The sequence below is a fragment of the Lacerta agilis genome, chromosome 14 (genome assembly GCF_009819535.1).
Source record: "Lacerta agilis isolate rLacAgi1 chromosome 14, rLacAgi1.pri, whole genome shotgun sequence".
Classification (NCBI taxonomy): Eukaryota; Metazoa; Chordata; class Lepidosauria; order Squamata; family Lacertidae; genus Lacerta; species Lacerta agilis.
Window position 1 is genome coordinate 19,124,633 of NC_046325.1, and position 19,642 is coordinate 19,144,274.

General features: G+C 46.3%; 2 protein-coding genes across 2 annotated transcripts; both read left to right on the top strand.

Annotated features, from left to right (window-relative positions):
* The first annotated feature begins 2,260 nt into the window (after window positions 1-2,260).
* On the top strand, window positions 2,261-9,551 carry LOC117058175 (sulfotransferase 1C2-like). Its single transcript, XM_033169158.1, has 7 exons — window positions 2,261-2,457; window positions 2,561-2,689; window positions 2,778-2,875; window positions 4,115-4,241; window positions 5,532-5,626; window positions 7,130-7,310; window positions 9,290-9,551. Exons 1-7 carry the CDS (start codon window positions 2,286-2,288, stop codon window positions 9,400-9,402), a joined length of 915 nt encoding a protein of 304 aa, XP_033025049.1. The 5' UTR covers window positions 2,261-2,285; the 3' UTR covers window positions 9,403-9,551.
* Window positions 9,552-12,176: 2,625 nt separating this feature from the next.
* Window positions 12,177-18,202, top strand: LOC117058176 (sulfotransferase 1C2-like). Its single transcript, XM_033169160.1, has 8 exons — window positions 12,177-12,237; window positions 12,365-12,539; window positions 15,034-15,162; window positions 15,246-15,343; window positions 15,964-16,090; window positions 16,585-16,679; window positions 17,215-17,395; window positions 17,901-18,202. Exons 2-8 carry the CDS (start codon window positions 12,368-12,370, stop codon window positions 18,011-18,013), a joined length of 915 nt encoding a protein of 304 aa, XP_033025051.1. The 5' UTR covers window positions 12,177-12,237; window positions 12,365-12,367; the 3' UTR covers window positions 18,014-18,202.
* Window positions 18,203-19,642: the final 1,440 nt, after the last annotated feature.

Genomic DNA, 19,642 nt, shown 5'->3' on the forward strand with positions numbered 1-19,642 from the left:
GTTGAACTGTCAAAATCTTCTGCTCCTGCAGTGCCATCTACTGGACTTGCAAGAGGTGACATCAGAAATTACACAACAAACACTGTCTATGGGGAAAAAACATTTATTTAAGAGGAGGGACAAATGTCAAATAGATCTCCCACCGATGATAATCTGGGCTTTGATGTGCATAGAAATACTGGCTCCATCCTGTAGATTAAAGGAAGAACAGTCTTAATTAATCAAGGCTAAAAGTAAACAGAAACCCAAACAACACACATTTATCAATGTCATGGCAAAAATGACACCCCTCCGCAACTTCCAAAGATACCACTTACCTCATCTCCTTTTGTCGTCTCTGCCGCTTCGCGCCTTTTCCGTACTATTGACCTGTATGAAGAGAGAGAAAATGTATAAAAGTCACCGCATGTCATTTGTTCGAGGTTCTTCACTCCATTTCGGTGCTGAACCTCTGTTGCAACAGATTTTCCTCTTGGAATAAAACTGCCTTGCTTTTTGAAGCCCTTGGTCTGCTGTTTCTTTGTATGCCGTAAGAGCTTAACCACCGAGCGCTCTCTCTGGGGCATTCCAAGCTCCCTTCTGGGGCGGAATCCATTTTCCTGTAACGGTCCCGGGAAGGCCGAATTAATTATTTATTTCACAATCCATGTCAACGTCGGTTTTGGCTCTCTTTCCTTGGGATCATGAGCAGTCCCTCCTCTGGAGCTCAAGTATCTTCTAAGTGGCCTCAAAGTGTCTTTTATCAGCTTTTGGGCCAATATGCCAGCTGTGACCATACCAGGATAGGGACAGCTGAGCTACCCTCCTGCTTAGACTACAGTAACGCGTTGCACCTGGGGCTGCCCTTAAAATGGTCTGGAAACTGCTGTTCAGTCAAACTAGAGCTGCAAGATTATTAGCTGGGAGTGGGGATTTTTAATCACATCCTGCCAGCACTTCCCGGTCTCAAGTCCTGGACCAATTTAAAGTGCTGGTTTTAACCTACAAAGTCCTACACAGCTTATTTATTTATTTGTATTTATTTATTTATTACATTCGTATCACACTTTTCCTTTAAGGAGTTCAAGGCAGTACATGGTCCTCCCCATTTTATCCTTACCACAGCCCTGTGGAGATAGGTTAGACCAGGGTTTCCCAAACTCGGGTATCCAGCTGTTTTTGGACTACAACTCCCATCATTCCTAGCTGGCAGGGCCAATGGTCAAGGATGATGGGAATTGTAGTCCAAAATAAATCTCTAGAAGGGCCCAACCCTAAGGACTTAAATGATGCAGGGTGCGGGTCAGGGTTCTCTGATTGTGCTTTTCACACGGGATATGCAGGGACATTTATCCCACATTCTGGTTGCCGTATAGGTAAGGTTAACTTCATCTTGAAGAGTCTTACCAGGAATGGGCAGCTTTTCAGGAGGCATATGTATACTTCCACGTACTTCAAAATGTGGTATGCCAGCCCTGCTGCATCTGAAGAACCTGAAGCTGGGGTTCTGCGTGTCTGCCCCAAATTCCTGCTCTGATCCCACCCCACCCCCAACTTTCATCCACAAGGACACTCCTATAGTCAACACTCTCCTAGAGTTAATACTCTTAGCTGAATGCCTGGGCCTAGCATGAGAAAAACAGCAGTCAGAAGCACCTCCCTCCTCACCCTCTGGACTCTGGACACACACCTCAGGTCCTGTGCAGTGCAGTTTCTTTCAGAAGCAAGAGAAGAGAGACAGAGGACAGAAAGTAAGGAATGACGAAGGTCTGTAACTGGAGTAACTGGAGTGAAGCAAGTTCTGTTCTTCCAGGGTCAGCAAGTGGTGCTGAAGGAGAGGAGGGCAGCGACAGTGGGGATAAGCAGTAAAGCACAATACTGTGCTGTGATAGATTTTTTTGGGGGGGGTGCGGGTGTCTAAACCCTATACATTAATAAATGGTAGGATTTTTGATTATTTGAAGGGAGGTTTGCAGGCCAGTGGAAAAATACAGGCTAGACTTCCTTTCCAAGCCAGGGCCTCACCTGGGATATTAGACATGACAAAAGGTGTTGATGGCCCACCTGAGAGGAATTCGTTGCCATGGTGATGGGGTTTGTGTTTGAAGTGTCAGGAAAAGAGGGTTTTGAGAGCAAGGTGTCCTGGGAAGAAGAAGGGTGCGAAAAAGGCTGGGATGCATCTCGGGCAGGCTGAAGTCTGGCTAGGAGAGATGCCTTTGACTCCAGGGCTGCACTGCTGTGGGGAACAGGTGGGCCCCTCTTGAAATGACCACACCATATTATTCCTGTTGCTCCACTAGCAGGCAATGGGTCTCGAATCTGAGCTGGAAGGTCTTGACCTGAAGTCTGAGCGTCGTCCAATGCTGGTGGAAGTTGAGGGAGTCCCTTTGCACAGAGAAGCTGAAGAGAACTGGGATCAACTGAAAGGCTTCCAAGCACGCCCTGACGATCTTCTCATCTGCACTTACCCCAAAGCAGGTAAATGGAGAGAAATCACATGGGAATGGAAAAGGGGAGACCAAGGGCTACTGGCTGCAGCCTAAACAGATTTTATTTGTTGTTATCCACAACTCACTGGCAGGGACTACATGGATGCAGGAAATTGTGTACATGATCCAGCACGGAGGAGACCCCCAGAAATACGCTCAGGTTCCAATCTACCTACGGAACCCCTTCATAGACCTGTTTCCTCCAGAGCCCTTACCCTCAGGTGAGTAACAGGCACTGATTCAGGGAGAGGATAGAAATGGCAAAGACTCTCTCAGCACAAGGTTGTAAGTCACCCTCTGCTTTTGCAGGCTTGGATGTGGCGAGGGGAATGCCCTCTCCGCGCACGATCAAATCCCACCTCCCAATCCAGCTCCTGCCGCCTTCCTTCTGGAAACAAAACTGCAAGGTCAGAACAAGTTGGGCAATGTAGGTGGCTTAACAGGAGCTGAGATTCCACCCTGGGTTCAATTTCCGGGCTCAACCTTAGAAATGTAGGAAACTGCCTTATTCAGACCATTGGTCTACAAAGTCCAGTTGCTGTCCACACTGACTTTGACAGACAGTACAAAGGGTGGTGATATAATAGCACAATGCAAAGTCGCAGAAAAATATATCACCAAGGACAAGTGCTCTACAACAAGGAGTACAGTATAGACAAGCAGACAGATACTGTTCCGGTAAACTCAGTGTTTCTTTCCACAAAGGGGCTTAATCATCGAGCTGTACAACAGCGTCCAGGTCTTGACTTATGAGTTGATGTTACTTCTATCAAATACACAAGTGATTGTAAAGAAAGTCTACGTCTATATTTGTCTGCTTGCCTACGCTCCTTATTGTGGAACACTTGTCCTTGGTGGTATATTTTTTTCTGTGATAGTCCACATTGACTATCAGCCTATATCCAGGGTTTCAAATAGTGGTCACCCCCCAAGCCTACCTGGAGACGCCAGGGATTGAAACTTGCATGCAAGGAAGATGCTCCACTGCTGAGCTATACCCCTTCTGCCTTGGGTCCAGTGATGCAGCTAGGGAGCGGCCGATCTGAAGGTTGGCAAGCTGTTTTTGTCTGCTAACGTTATCAGGAATATAGAAAATGTGAAGCATGGAGTGGTAGTTGTCATGGGGAGAAATGCTCAATTGTATGCATTGCAACTGAAGTGATACACATGAGCATCTTAAGGAGCTTCGTTAGACCATTATGTCTAGGGTCTAAAATTACCTAGCTGCACCACTGCCAGGAAAATGTAAAGCTAAAATAAAACTAGGATGCCTCTAAACATGTTTCAGACTGCAAGCTTAATCTGATCCCGCGTTAAGCCTGTTTGCAGTGCCAGATTCTGCTTCAGAATATGCAAGATACAAGTGAAGGAGTGCCTCTGAGCATTAGCAGAGTGCCTCACTGCCGTCAATGCAACTCCTGCTCCTCACTCATAGTGGTGTGGTCAAGCTGAGTTTGTGTCTTCAAAATGGCTTTGTTGTAGATTTAAGTCACGGGGACTTATTTCTGAGTAGACACGCCTAGAATTGTTTTGCGAAAGAACTGAGCACTACAAAAAGCGGGAAGGCGAGGTGATTTGTATGGACTGGAACAGCGCAGAGTAAAAGGCTTGTGACTAGGACTCCTGGGTTCTCTCTTGACCCACAGATCATTTATGTGGCCAGGAATGCCAAGGACAACGCAGTCTCCTACTTTCACTTTCACCGCATGAACAAATTCCTTCCAGAGCCTGGCACATGGGAAGAGTTTATTGAGAAATACACTGCAGGGGCAGGTAAGTGGAGACTAGAGGACAAGACTAGAAGAACAGACACTCCTTTTCAGGAGGCCTGCCTGTCCTAGCAGAGGTTATATCTGTGTACAGTCATACCTCGGGTTTCATTCACTGCGGGTTGCATTCGCTGCGGGTTACGAACGCACCAAACCTGGAAGTACCGGAACAAGTTACTCCTGGGGTTCGGCGCGCACGCATGCGCAGATACACTAAGTCACGCTGCACACATGCGCAGATTCGGCACTTCAGGTTGTGCTCTTTTCATGTTGTGAACAGGCCTCCGGAACTGATCCCGTTCGCAACCAGAGGTAGCACTGTAAATACTACTGTTTACTCCAGCACATTCCAAGTTCTGAAGGGTTTGTAGAATCACAGAATTGTAGAGTTGGAAGAGACCCCAAGGATCATCTAGTCCAACTGATTCTCTTCCTCAGTTTCCCACCCCTCCCACAGTCGCTCTAGTATTTCCTTCTCACACAGTAGCAAACCCACAGGGGATTCTATCTTCTGCTTTACTGGGGAGAGCCACACAGCCTCTGCAGATTTTTCAACTCTCCCTCTCCCTGCATCGTGTTTTAAATGAGCCTTTTCATCTTTCTCTCCAGTTGAAGCCCAGACATGCTGGGAGCCTCAATGGCGCCCCTTTGGAGGCTTCACCCAGGGCAGAAACCCTGGCTAGAGTAGACCTCCCCACCCCCCAGCTACGGCTCTGCTCTCAGTGTCGGCGGTGTCTGAAGCTGTATACACATGACATTAGCCACAATTCATATCTATCCTGTGTCTTCTTGAGAAATACTGCGTTTTCACCTGATTTGAAAATGTAAGCCACCTTGAAGCTGAAGTGTGACCATTCGTGACAGCTATTGCACATGTACATATGACAGCTTCATTGAACAGGGTTTGGTGGAGGGTGAAGGCAAGGAAAGCCCAGATGGGTAATGCACATTGGACAAAGACATTCCTGCCCAGTCTCTGGTCTGTATAGCAAGGTAAAAAAATGCACCTTGAAATGCAGTGGGTGTGTGTGTAAAAGACTTTGCTGCATTTTAAGACGCTAAAGTGTACATAGGTTAAGTCTTCTAATACAGGAAGGGAAATGAGATTATTGCTTAGTGCAAAGGATGGAGAGAGTCAGCAAAATCCTCTGAAGCAAGGGGGCAAGTCATGTGAACCTGCAAAGTTCTTTGCTGTTGTCTTTCCAGCCATGGGGAAGGTTACACTATGGGGAAGAGGCGGACACAGGTCCAGGCACTATGCTTCACTCTCTAACCCTTCGGTCTATTTTTTTAGTGAACTACGGCTCATGGGCCAACCATGTTCGTGGATGGTGGGAGGCCAAAGAACGTCACCCAATTCTGTACATTTTTTACGAAGACATGAAAGAGGTAAGAGGCAACATACACCCAAGGCTTTAGGTTCTGTCAGGATTGTCCTACACATGAGTAGAACCTTGGAAGAGACACATGCCCGACTGGCATGTTGCCTCCCTCCTGGACGATTGTTCGGGAGCTTCAAAAGCATTCCTCAGCCTGAGCATCACAGTGACTGATGCCAGAAGACATCAGCACACTTAGGGATCCGCAGAGGTTTGCACAGTTGCGTAACAGAACTCGGCAACTCATCATTTAGGCTAATCTACTTTATTTACATATAAACACACACGGAGCACTTCAGCATGACTCTCCGCCCTCTCATCAGACAGCAAAAAGAAAGAACAAAGGACAATAGTCCCACTTCAGGGAACACATTAAGAGAAACATCCTGTCTTTGGCACATCCCATTCCTGTGGAATTAAAACACACACCGTCATGTGATAGACAACAATCCCATGACTGCACACGGAGAATGAATGCCCAACAGGTTCCACTAAGGAGATTATTTGCACTAGAAATGCTCTGAAGAAATATTCTGGTGCCGTGGGCTTCTGGCAGCAGGGCCCCCAAAGATCCAGAAACAAATTCAGTGAGCTTCCTCATAGCAGACTCCCAAGTTATAAGCAGCCAGATTCCATCATATGGTAAAATGTATTTCATCTCACAGGTAACCCCTGGGGGTGAGGAGTATTCACAGAATCATAGAGAAGTAAATTAATAATAATAGGAATAGGAATAGAATGTCCCTATTTTCATCATGGAAATGTTAAGAGTTTATGTGCTGGTGCTGGTGCTGCTAGAGACTGTCAAGGAGGGGGTTGCTTTCCCAAGTCCTCCCTCCAAGCTCCTACCAGGCATGGCCAAACTTGGCTCTCCAGATGTTTTGGGACTACAACTCCCATCATCCCTAGCTAACAGGACCAGTGGTCAGGGATGGTGGGAATTGTAGTTCCAAAACATCTGGAGGGCCAAGTTTGGCCATGCCTGTAACACACACAGGCACTGAATGGGTTACCAGGCTTTATTGGCTTATTCTGTGGCACCAGCTACTGAACATCAAACAGCAGATCTAAAACACGGTGTATTCTCTCCCTCCCACGGCAGGTTAACTCAAAGGTTTTAACACTACAAATTCTACAAATACCTTCCATATCTCCTTGAAATCATTTCTCCTGCATATTCCCCGACTTACCTTAATGGCACATGTTAATTTATCACTAATAGCTATATTCCACACTCTTTATACCATTCTCCCATTTTATATTCTGCTTGCTCCTTCCATTTCCTAGCTATCATAATTTATGCAGCTGTCAATAAATTTGTAAGCAAGTCCTTTATAGCCTGCGAACCTTCCACCCCATCATAAATTGATACTAATGCTACCTCTGGACTTGGTCAGCTTTAACCCAGTGATTTGTGTTATCTCCTTAAACACCCTTTGCCAGATTTTTTTTTTCATATTTACACCCCCAAAACATGTGAACATAATTCCCAGTTACCTTTCTTTTTCTATAGGATCCGGCCCGGGAAATCCAGAAGGTAGCCCAGTTCCTGGGAATAGAGCTCCCAGAATTTGTTCTCAAGCAGATTGTGCAGCACACAGATTTTGAAAACATGAAAACTAACCCAATGACAAATTATACCACCTTCTCTTCTGCCTTCCTGGACCAAAGCATCTCACCCTTCATGAGAAAAGGTGGGAACCAAAGACCCATCTGACCGGGGGGGGGGGGGGAGTGGGACTGATATGGGCAATAGTGAAAGCGAGCAGTGCACAATCACATTCAGGCAGGGGTGTGTTATAATAATTTTAAGGTCTTATATATATATATGAAATAGATGTTCATAAATGTACCAAGCAAACACATACAAATATGTAAACCACATCTCTGAAACCCACAGAAAAGTCCTGAAACCATTTTCTCTCTTCCAATTTGACCTCAAATATTTCTCTGTAAGGTCGAAGGAAATGGGGAGCCTCCCCATTGTCTCTTTGCTCACAAATTCTGTCTCAAGGGCACATTTAGGATATGAATAGGGTGAGCCTGTGACCTGTGACCTGGATTCAGGAGTTGAGTAGTTATCATAACAAAAGAGTGGCCAGGATGCCCAGGTAACCCAATCAAGTAACCTAGCAGACAGGAGAAAAAAACAGGAGAAATTTCTGTTGTAGTCTGCCCCTTCTCTGATGTATTAAGGGGGTGGTCTTGGGCTACACCCCTTCTGTGCTGTAGGTATGATGTATCTGGGAGGTGACTTGAGCTACAGGGTGGGCAATTTCAAAGTCCATATAAGGGCTTGCACACCTTTGTCCAGGGTCCTCCTCTTCTCTCCTGCGTGGGAGGGGGTGGGAGACCCTGTTGCAACAGATCAGGCTTAGAGCTGCTTTGCTTTCGTATATCCTGGTTTGGTCTCTGTCCATTTCCCGACCGGTTTGAGCATTTAAAGGTCTCCGAAGGTCCAGTCTTCCTTAAGAAGTTGAACCCCTTGAAGGGACCCCTCAATATTCTTATTTCAGGTGCCAACTTGAATAAAATATTTGGGGGGTAGGTAAGTCCTGCCCCACGTAATTGATTGCACGGCATGGCATGGCGCGCACACACTATTTGAATGGCAGTGCCCATCAACTTTGGGGGGGGGGTGGCCCTTTCATTGGCTGATCCCCCCCCCGGGGGGGGCCTACTTAGCACCCTGCATTCAGGTTAGTTCAGCAATATTATAAAATAGCTATTGGAAGTGACTACCTTCAGAGATTTTGGGAGTCATTTTGAACTCTGGAATGTTGAAAAGGGAGGTGAGGATTGTGCTTCATTTCTGGGGGGGGGGGATGCTGATCCTGTCCCTTAGCCGGTCAGCTGGTAGAAGCTAACGGTTGGGAGATAATTGTAGCCCTCCCATCACTCACCACTGTTCTGTCCCATGATGCACAATCTGCCTGAAAAAGTAATAGCCAGGAATTTGCTTTCAGGTATAAGTGGGTAACAAGGACCATGCGTTTAAGATTGTAAAATCTTCAACATGTTTGCCTCCACACAACAACCCTGTAAGGTGGGCCAGTATTTATCACTCCTAATTTCCAGTTGAAGTACTGGAGCTGAGAGATGGTGAAAGGCTCAAGGCCACACCTTTTTTCCACACCTATCAGCTGATCACCCATTCCCACCACCCTTCTGAGTAATACCCCTCCCCACTCCCTCACTATATTTAAGGGTCTGGTGACTTCCGTTTCAGCGTATCTGAAGAAGTGTGCATGCACACGAAAGCTCATGCCAAGAACAAACTTAGTTGGTCTCTAAGGTGCTACTGGAAGGAATTTTTTTATTTTATTTTGTTTTTGCTCAAGGCCAAACAGTGAATTCATAACAGAAGTGGGAATGACACAACAGCTCCAAAATGAAATGTACAGCTTGCAGGAGGGAGATTTTTTTACTTCAGGCAGAGAAACTATTGGGCCAGTAGTCCCTCACACCAGCCAAGGGTTTGCCCTAGACTACTTCCCAGAATCCTGTGCAAGAGTTCCTGAGCAGATTTACTATGTTGAGGAAGGGCTCCCTAAAGGGAAAAAGTTTGAAATCTGCTGAGTTAAAAGAAAAAGAAAAGAAGATAGGAAAACAGCTTGAAGGGATGTTAAACAGCTTAATTTTTTCCCCCCTGAATTGTCTTCCCCACCTGCAGGAACCGTAGGAAACTGGAAGGAACACTTCACAGTGGCTCAAAGTGAACAGCTAGATTATGTATGTGCCCAGTTATTAAAGGGCAGTGACCTGACCTTCCGCACACAGCTGTAAGCATCTCTCCATGCCTCATAGTGAGACTTTCAGTCTTTTGACTGAAGAGGAGCTGAATAAAAGATCCATATTGATAAAGGGAAAATCCCTTTGTTATACAATACTACTGATTGAGGTGCTGTTTCTCAGACAGCTTTTAGGTGATTGTTGTTGTTGTTGTTGTTTTGTTTTGTTTTACAATTAAGCAGTGTATAAATTTTATGAAATAAATAACTAAACCAGCTCCACTCCAATTGGAGTCCTTAAGCCATTCCTAATTAATCTCCAGCAAATGTGTGAACAGGGGCAGACTTTGGTAATATGCCACCTTGTGTGAGGCCATTTGACACCCTTGTGACACCCCTCATGGTGCTGGCCAGGACTTTGGGAAGGGGGCTTGAGGCTCTGATGGGGTCCTAGAGCCTTCCCAACCCCCGTTAGTGTGTACACAAACAGAAACGAATCTGAAACTAATGAAATTGTGCTGATGTGAACAGCTTGGGGTGGGGGAAGGAGCTGTGAAAAGAACTAATGAAGAACTAAGGCAGCAATGCAAACACAGCCTAAAGATAGCAAGTTTTTCCTCATCCGATCTAAATTGAGTGGGTCAAACGCCAGAGGATCACAAGGAAAGGGTTTGTTGGCGCCTGTCCTCCACCATTCGCCATATCCACACGGTCCTATAAAGTCCTTTCCTCACCAGCTGAGGCTAGAAGTGAGTCTGGCTGGGGGAAGGATGTGTTGCAGCAGGAGAGATTTATCACCTCGCTGCATGACATTTGGGTGTTTAAAATTATACCCCACCCTGTTTTAGGTCTAATTGGGGCAGATGCAATTGGCTCCCACATTTTCCTGCATAGTTTGTGCTTGAGAGGGTCTTTGTTTATGAAAAATAAACATATTTCTGTTGCATGTCCCTCTCTTCTCTGAGCAACGGAACATTTCCAATGCAGTGCTGTGGGTTGTTGTTGTTGTTGTTGTTGTTTGCAGTGTCAACCCACTACTAATGGGTGACCTGTCCTATTTCTCCCCGGTTGCCACCACCTGCTTATACGTCACCCCTCCAGACAGTAATAATGTGGTATCGCCAGAAAAGCATCATAGAACAACTAACAAAGCAGAATAAAACCACCACGAATGCACAACTGTTGTGTCAAGAACGTGTTGCAGAATACGCCCACAATAAAACACCACGGGGTGGGCAGTAGCGAACAATATTTAAGGGTTGCTCTAAACTGAACAAACAAAGGTTGAGCCTTTTTTATTGTGGTGTGTAGTGGGGCAAAGCAGTGGCATTGCGTGGTTTGCTGGTGCCCAGGGTGCTTGCCACCGGGGGGGCAGGGGGTGAACACCGCCACCCATGCAGGGGGGAGCCAAGTTAGCCGACACAACCCTTGGTGCATGAATCCTGCCCACCTCCATTCAGTGAGGGGGCAGGGGACGTGGTGGTGAGCCAGGCCGGGCTTTGGCTCCCAGAGACCCCAGGCAGAAGGCAGGGCGGGACAGGGATCCCTGCATGGGGGTGCCTGGTTCATGCCTGCTCAAAATTGTATACCCGGGGCTACGGCCCCCTGACCCCCTCATGCTGCGCCCCTGGGGCAAAGGTCAAACTATCAGGCAGGACACCTGGATTCTCTGTAAGAAAATATGATTTACAGGCAGTATTAGAAACTGAGATATGAAAGCTAGGAGCTAAATGGCACCTTGAACCTAGGTTATGACACAACAATGGAATGTCTAGGCACACTTTTTAAATAACAAGAGTACAAAGCTGCAAATGAACGAACTGCGGCTAAAATATTACGTTCATTTTTCACATGGTCTATTCCTTCCCCCTGGGGGAGACAGCAGTTGGAGGGGGATATTGAGATGAGGCCACTGGCTGAATATTACACACTCTCTATGCCTCTCCTGACCACCCCCATGCCAGGGACTACCGGTGCTTGATTTCAGGAAATGGTAGACTTGATTGGACATGGAGGAGATCTACATAAATGCGCTCAGGCACCATCTATGAACAGATGCCCTTCATAGAGACGTGCCTTCCAAAATCCATCCCTCAGGTGAATAATAGGTACTGATTCCATGAGATAATGGGTGAGAGTGTGAGTGTGTGAAAGGCTTCTCAGCACCAGGCTGGATGTTAACCCTCTAGAGTTGCAGGTGTGGAACAAGTGGAGGTGATGACCTTTTCCTACATGCTCAAATATCACCTCCAGGTCCATCTCCTGCCCCATTCCCAGGGAGCCACCACTTGAGTCAGGGAAGTTCAGTGGTACCTCGGGTTACATACGCTTCAGGGTACATACTCCGCTGACCCAGAAATAACGCTTCAGGTTAAGAACTTTACTTCAGGATAAAAACAGAAATCGTGCTCTGGTGGCGCAGCAGCAGCAGGAGGCCCCATTAGCTAAAGTGGTGCTTCAGGTTAAGAACAATTTCAGGTTAAGAACGGACCTCCGGAACGAATTAAGTACATAACCAAAGGTGCCACTGTACTAATTTGTAAAGGTTTGTTATCTAGACCTGCAGGATGCAGTCCTTGCCCTGAACTGAGTAACTGCAGATCAAAGGTTGAAGGCCCTTCCCTTGGTATGAAGGAAAGTGGTAGGACAAAGCTTAGCCTGGGCTGTTCAGGAAATACCTGGGTTTGCTACCTGTGTACACACACTAAGGGGTTAGATTATCTAGGGTGGAGACTGAGCCAAAGCATACAAGAAACTTCAACTGTGCAAGTACATATCCTGCCTCTCACCTGCACTCACCCTATGCAATTCTTGGGTCATAAACTAACTTCAGGAAACAAGAAGAAGACAGAAGAAAGGAGAGAAGTGAAGCTGTCCGAGAGGAGAGCTGGTAGGTGGGCATGAAGTTTTATTCCCATACAAGGATTTGGCCCTAAAGGGAGTAAGGGAAGCAGCACCAGCTCTTTGGGGGGGACAAGGAGTGGGTCATATTGGACTACAATATCTTTTGCTTCCAGGTGATGGATCTTGAATCAGGACCAGGAGATTTTGGCCCCACGCAACCCAAGCGCACAACCTTGGAGGAGATTGAAGGGGTCCTTTTCCCCAGTATATTATGCAAGCACTGGAGTACCATACAGGGCTTTAAAGCCCGCCCTGACGACCTCCTCATCTGCACTTACCCCAAAGCAGGTACAGGGGTTCATAAAGAGGAAACAAGGAAAACTGAGCATGGCAGAGGGGAGATACTAAAGGAACATAAGGGATGGTGGGACACTGGATGAATGGTGGTGGTGCTTAAATTGAATGGCAGCATAAAATACAGTTTAAAAGAAATTGCAATCACAAGACTATGGTGGGTCCTATAACATACCTATAACAGAGCCAGTGTGGTGTAGTGGTTAAGAGCGGTGGACTCATAATCTGGTGAACCGGGTTCGCTTCCCCACTCCTCCACATGCAGCTGCTGGGTGATCTTGGGCTAGTCACACTGAAGTCTCTCAGCCCCACTCACCTCACAGAGTGTTTGTTGTGGGGGAGGAAGGGAAAGGAGAATGTTAGCCGCTTTGAGACTCCTTCAGGTAGTGATAAAGTGGGATATCAAATCCAAAATCTTCTTCTTCTACCTGCATATATACTTAGGACTGTGCCCCTGCTTGCTTGCTCGCTTGCTCGCCACCCCCTTGCCATTCCCCCCCATTAACCCCCTAGAGCTTCCTCTGCCCACTCCACTAGTAACTACTAAGCTTGTTTTCCACCTTCCCAAGCCTATTTCTGAAGTCACTTCTCTGTTCTGCAGCCCCACTTTCCATCCATGTCCAACTCCACCTCCATGTTCATGCCTTCTCTACCTCCTTGTGCGCAACCCTCCCTTGCACACAAACCAAAACCCATGGTAACTTCCTGCACCATAATGCTCCCACACTTTGCAACTACCAAGCACTCTTTTCACTCCCTGCCCAATTAGGAAGCCACCATCCCCTCCTATGCAGACTTTGATGCCCTTGATTTCATTTTCAACCCCATCCCAGGCCTCCTGCTCTCCTTTTTGCCTATTTTCACCTTCACTCTCTTTGTCTCATTTCCTTTGTCCCCATTTCCTTTCCTCAGCTGTCCCTTGCACACAGATAACCCCATTCCCATGCCTTATCCTCTCCTTTTTCACAGCTCCCTTTGCACACACATCATTACCACCTTCACCTCCTTTTTATTTTCTTCTCCTCCCTTCTTTTTCAGCTCTCCCTTGTGCACAAACCAACCCCACTGACATGCCTCCTTCCCACTCTTATTCTGCTGCTCACTTTGCACACACAACACATGCTGACAGTGGCGTAGCAACGGGGGGCGGTGGGAGTGGTGCGCTCCCTGTGCCACATCTCCGGGGGTGACAAGGCATGCGGTTTGCCAGCCCCGGCGCTCCAGCACCGTACGGACGGTGCCGGGATCCTCTGCTCGTGGCTGCTGCCACACGTAGAGAATCCTCCATTCATGGCTACAGCCCAAGCAGAGGATCCCAGCACTGTCCGTACAGAGCTGGAGCGCCGGCAACCCGCTATGTACAGCGCATGTGCAGCGTTGCCACATACAATGCATGCGTAGTACGTAGCGACACTGTTGCGCCGCCCCGCCCCCAGGTGCATGTCATGTTTGCTGCTCCAGGTGCCCGAGTGGCTTCCTACGCCACTGCATGGTGGTATAGGTTATGGTATCTTTAAAATGAACAGAATCTTAAGAGCAAGGCCATCGGTTAGCTTGTCCGGATAACACTAAATTCAGCTGATGGATGTTTGTGCATATATGGGTGTGTGTTTATTAATAAAATGTGTCTTCTAAATTACTGCATTGAATCTGGAACTTCATGTTGAAGACAACACATGGAACCAGGAGTGAAGTACATTGTAGGGCGGTACTATGGAATACCTGAGGGTTCTAGATCCTTTATCTCTGTCACATGAGGCAGCTAACGAATTTAAAGTTTAAAATAGCCTTCCCCCCTCCCTTTCTGTATCTCCCCTTCTGACTGCACTCAAACAATGGCAGACGTTTGAGTAAAGCAGGAATGGAGCAACACTGAGGGGTTGTTTTCAAAATAAACAAACAAACCCGGTTTTAATAAGAAGAAATAACCATACAGCAGCTAGCACCAAAAAGTTAACACAACAGAGCCTTTAAATACTCTCTTTTCTCTTTTCTCTGTACTGAAATAGTTTTTAACTACCCCTTCCCGACCTGTTTCGCCCTCTGCTCACTCTACTCGGACCTCTGCCATTGTTTAAAACTACTTTTTTCCTCTCAGTATGGCTCCAACATTGCTATAGCCAAACCTTTGCTGTTTAAAAACCCCATATTCCTCGCAATGTTTCGATACCCCTGCTTTACTCAAACTTCTGCCACTGTTTTAAACCACCACTTTCCCTCTCTGTGCTCCTCTCTTCTCACTCCTGTGCTATGGCCATTGGTGTTGTGCAACCTGCCTTCATGTTTGCTCCCCTATTTCACCCTGATTTCATTCAAATTCATGTAGTGATGCAGCACTACAAATCCTCCAATGGGGGCTGCGCGATGACAGCCTTAAATTTGTATTTATATAGGAAGATACATAATTAAGTGTAAAAGACTAGGGTAAAGAGGTGTGTCTTATGGGCTTCCCATAGGTCTTCACTGGTTTCCCATTTTCCTCTGGCAGGGACCACCTGGATCCAGCAAATAGTGAGCATGGTTCAGCATAGAGGTGACCTGGAGAAATGTAATCAGAAACCCATCTATGAGCGGATGCCCTTCATAGAGATGCCCCCTATGAAACCTTTTATTTCTGGTGAGTACTGGGTACTGCTTAACATTTGGGAAGAGAGTGGTGAGGGTAGAGTGAAGGCTGAATTGTGCCCTCTGTTCTTTCAGGTGTTGAACAGGCAGAGCTAATGCCCTCTCCACGTATACTCAAAAGTCACCTCCCGGTTCAGCTCCTTCCCCCTTCTTTTTGGGAACAGAAATGCAAGGTCAGGATAATTCACCAGGGTGAGGTTGATGAAAGGGCAAGGTTCAATCAAAACCAATGTTAATCTCTCAGTCCTGTTGTTTTGATATTCTGGCACTAAGACATGATCATGTGGAATTGTCACCAAAAGAGAGGATGTCTCAAAAGCATGGGTGTCTTCTTTTGGCCCTCATCGTTGTCTCGCTTTTGCTGCCACGAAATAATTTCAACTTCTAGACTTTGATATTTTGAGTAGTGGGCTGGCCTTGTGTGAATTTGTGTTTCCAGACAGCTTTGAGCCTTCATACCTCTTTCCCCTAAAAGGAATTAAACACCAGCGCAATCCACATGAGGTGGTTGGTGGGTTGGTGGTATGGCTGCTTCTTGTTTCATTCTGCTGAGCAATGAATGAATGAACGAACACACACACACACACACACCAACCCAACCCAAATAATATTCTTAATAAAAATAGCATCACATGGGCTTCCATTTAAGAACCATCACTTCATTTAATGTTTAAAAGCGAGGCATAGGTAACTGCTGGTGAAATGAGGGGAGTACAGATTGGAGCTGACGATAAGCGAGAGGCCTGGCGCTCAGACTTCTCTGTCCTCTTTTCTTTCGGATGTATTTCTGCAGGTCATTTATGTGGCCAGAAATGCCAAGGACAATGTGGTCTCCTATTTCCATTTCCACCACATGAGCAAGATAATGGCAGAGACTGGAACCTGGAATGAGTTTTTGGAGAATTTCGTTGCTGGGAAGGGTGAGTGGAGGAGGCAAAGAGATGGGAGGAAAGAAGACATCACCCTCAAGAGGCTTCCTTAGGCCAGGGAAAGAGGCCGGGATCCCTGAGTTCAGTTTTCAGTGATGTGATGAGAATGGGGCCTATTGAGATACCTGTGCAGTGGTGGTTATTGCACTCCATACTACAATCCTTTCGGATGAAGATTAGTTTTTAAATTTAAAAACAAACAGAAACATAAATGTACCTCAGAAGGAGAAAATTACGTGTCTCCACAAAGCCCCTCACTATATTCTTTCCTGCCTTGATATTAGGTAGAAAGTGGGGGATATTGTTTTTGCTTTTTACTATGTTATGCATTTTTGTGTGATCCCCGGATGAAGGGCAATGTAGAAATATAATGTTAAAAAATAATAAATAACTAAAATATAGTATGTGCATCAGGACAGAGGGAGGAAGATGTGAGACGAATCTGAAATGCCACGTTCACTTTCTACTGGTCCATTTCTTTGCAGTTGGCTGGGGCTCTTGGTCTGACCATGTCCGTGGTTGGTGGGAGGCCAAGGACCGTCACCCAATCCTCTACCTCTTTTATGAAGATATGAAAGAGGTAAGGAGGTCTCTCTCTCTCTCACACACACCCACCCACCCACACCCACCCACCCACACCTCAAAGAGGGTACTTTCTGATGGCAGTGCCACAGTCTAGCAAGAAACAAATGTGAGGGGGGCACTTAGACATTTCCAAAAAAGGACATGCATCACAAAAAATAGGACATTGATTTGCATACAATGTGTGCATGCTGATGTATATGCATAGTTGCAAATATTTAAACAATTACTGTAATTTAAATAGCAACAGAGTTATAACTCACCATTGCGAGGAAGACTGTAATCAGGCAGCCTGTGTGTTTGCTCAGCCTGCTGTTCTGATGCTGTTGATGGGCATCTTCAAGGCCCCTGCTCTCCTTTCTTGTGCTTCTCCATCTTCCACCTGGACTTGGACCAGTCAGCCTTTCGGCTAGAGGACTGTCCTCTGTTAAGTGGGAGACACAGCCTCCCTAAAGCCAGGGAGGCGCCTTAAGGTAAACTCTCTATCACTAACAGGCCGAATCCTCCTTCCCATGTTGTCTTTCTCTCCCTAGGACCCAGCCCGGGAAATCCGAAAAGTGGTCAAATTTATGGGCCTAGAACTCCCAGAATCTGTTCTGAACCAGATTGTGCAGCACACGAAGTTTGAGAGCATGAAAGCAAACCCGATGGCTAATTACAGCACCATGCCCTCCTTCCTCATGGACCAAACTGTGTCACCCTTCATGAGAAAAGGTGAGAGAAAACAGGCCTTAGGGGACCATTTGGAGAATTTGCAGAATGCAGGAGGGGGGGGGGAGTGTTGTCACATTCTAAATAAGGCAAAAACAAAATCCAGAAGGTATTTCTTTTTATTGGGGTTAGGAACTGGTTTTGGCTTGTTGTTTGACAATATCAGAAGTGTATAAGCAATTGCCAAGCATTGAACAGGGGGCCAGAGAGATGAGAAATGTTATTTGTTAGGTGAGGTCAAACATATAAGGCCACCCTGTAAGACAGTTAAACTACCGGGACCTTAAATTACCTAGTGGTTCTGTTCTTGCTAGGAGGGTAACAGCAAGACTCAGCAGGCTATGTTTGCTTTGGAACATTGCCCAGATGCTCTGCAGTGAACTGCAATTGTGGCAGAAGTTCAGGGTCCCATAAAGGCAGAGTATGAAATGCAAAACTGCTAGGAAAGGCGCCTGGCAAAATGAGGCTGTAAATGTTTTTCTTTTCTGACCTGGTTTCCCACCTGCAGGCACTGTCGGAAACTGGAAGAAGCACTTCACAGTGGCTCAGAGTGAATGGCTAGATGACGCCTGCGCTCAGTTACTGAAGGGCAGCGGCCTGAACTTTCGCACAGAGCTATAAACGCACCTCTATGCCCCACATCATGACTTTCACAACAGCAGGCCTGGAGTGCTGACTTGACCTGCATTCAGTACAATACAGGACTGAAGCCACAAGCAAGGCCCACCCAAAATGAATTTTGTGGGCATGGTTCCTATTCTATTTTAGAATATGTGGCTGTCCTTTGTTTGCTTTTGCAAAGTAAATAAACAAACAAACAAACAGGTTTGCTCTGTTGCCATGCTTGCTCTTCTCCATGTTCAGAGAATAAGCCCTTACAGAACACAAAAAAACCCTCCTCTGAAAGTGGTATTTGCATTGGTTGGAAATCCTCCTTGTTTGCAAAAGAGAGGCCATAGGCTAGAGCTCTGCGGTTGTTCTGCTTGCCTTAGGGCAGGGATGGGGAACCTGTGCCCCCCCAGATGTTGCTGGACTACAACTCCCATCATCCTTCACCATTGGCAATGCTGTCTAGGGTTGATAAGAATTGGAGTCCAACAACGTATGGAGGCCCAGGGTCTGTTTCTCTACACTTTAACCCTATAAATGGCAAGACAGTCTTTTTGCTGAAGGATAAGGCCATGATGGAGAAAGGTGGACAACAATTCCTACTTCCTTGCATTTTTTTTTGTTTTTTTTTTTTAACAAGGATTGCCTCCTATTTTATCTGGCAGTCTTCAAGCAGTAAATTCACATTTTTCAACAGGCAGAACCCACTTGCCTCCCTTCCAAGTGATATACAGTATGTAATATGTAACCAGACTTACATAAGTCTGTTAAGAATTGGAGATACGACTCCACCTGTGAACTTTGGATTGCTTAGGAAATGGTCCCACTCATATTTTTGAGCGCCTGACAGACAACAGTCATGTTGGGGGCAAAAAAGGGCGGGGCACCCCGGACTTGAAGGGTGCATTCAGATGGGGCAGTATTGTGTGAGTTTTCCTGATTACAGCATAATGCTAGAACTTCTGCCCCATTTTCTGATAACCCTGAACTGTGGCATTTGACCATTTATATTGGCACACTGCACTAAATTTTACTCACTCCAGTAGGTGTGGCACAACGGGCAAACACCCATAAAACATATTGGAGCGGTTTACAACAATTGTACATAAAGCCATGTGCTAAAAACCATATAAAAAGTTAAAATCTGCCTTGCCAACACCCGAAGATTTGCCTACAACGCCTCTCTCTATATACAGGTATAAAATGAGGGTTCAACAGCACACAAACAATTAGTAGTATGTTTCTACAGCAAAGATTCCTTGTTGGTGGTTTTAGTTACATAATCCTATGTTGAGGGGAGGTAAACTCATGAAAGCCTTGCTTAAATTTGCATAGGACTGGAATGTGAAAGGCAGCATAACAGACGCAGGTTCAACAGGTGTAGCGCTCCCTACATCTGTATGTCGGGAAGAGCTGCACTACACGAATCTATGCTATTCCTTCAGCCTTTAAAAAGATAGAGGACATCATTTCGGGGATAGAGGTCATCATTTTTAAGCAAGCGAAAGGGAACACCTGTCCCTGCCTGGTTCGAGCTTTCCACGATCGCGTCTAGTTCCACCGGTATTGCCTCTTACACCGAGGTTCTTGCCACCCGCAATCGGGAACCAGAAGTTTATGCAAACAACCACCACGACTGAA

What these genes read in the sequence shown, in the direction of transcription:
- LOC117058175 (XM_033169158.1), top strand. Translation starts at nt 2,286, where the DNA reads ATGGGTCTCGAATCTGAGCTGGAAGGTCTTGACCTGAAGTCTGAGCGT. An exon ending in CTGCACTTACCCCAAAGCAG is followed by an intron (nt 2,458 to 2,560) that starts GTAAATGGAGAG and finishes ACTCACTGGCAG; the next exon opens with GGACTACATGGATGCAGGAA. An exon ending in CTCACCCTTCATGAGAAAAG is followed by an intron (nt 7,311 to 9,289) that starts GTGGGAACCAAA and finishes CCCCACCTGCAG; the next exon opens with GAACCGTAGGAAACTGGAAG.
- LOC117058176 (XM_033169160.1), top strand. Translation starts at nt 12,368, where the DNA reads ATGGATCTTGAATCAGGACCAGGAGATTTTGGCCCCACGCAACCCAAG. An exon ending in TATGAAACCTTTTATTTCTG is followed by an intron (nt 15,163 to 15,245) that starts GTGAGTACTGGG and finishes CTGTTCTTTCAG; the next exon opens with GTGTTGAACAGGCAGAGCTA. An exon ending in TTTATGAAGATATGAAAGAG is followed by an intron (nt 16,680 to 17,214) that starts GTAAGGAGGTCT and finishes TTCTCTCCCTAG; the next exon opens with GACCCAGCCCGGGAAATCCG.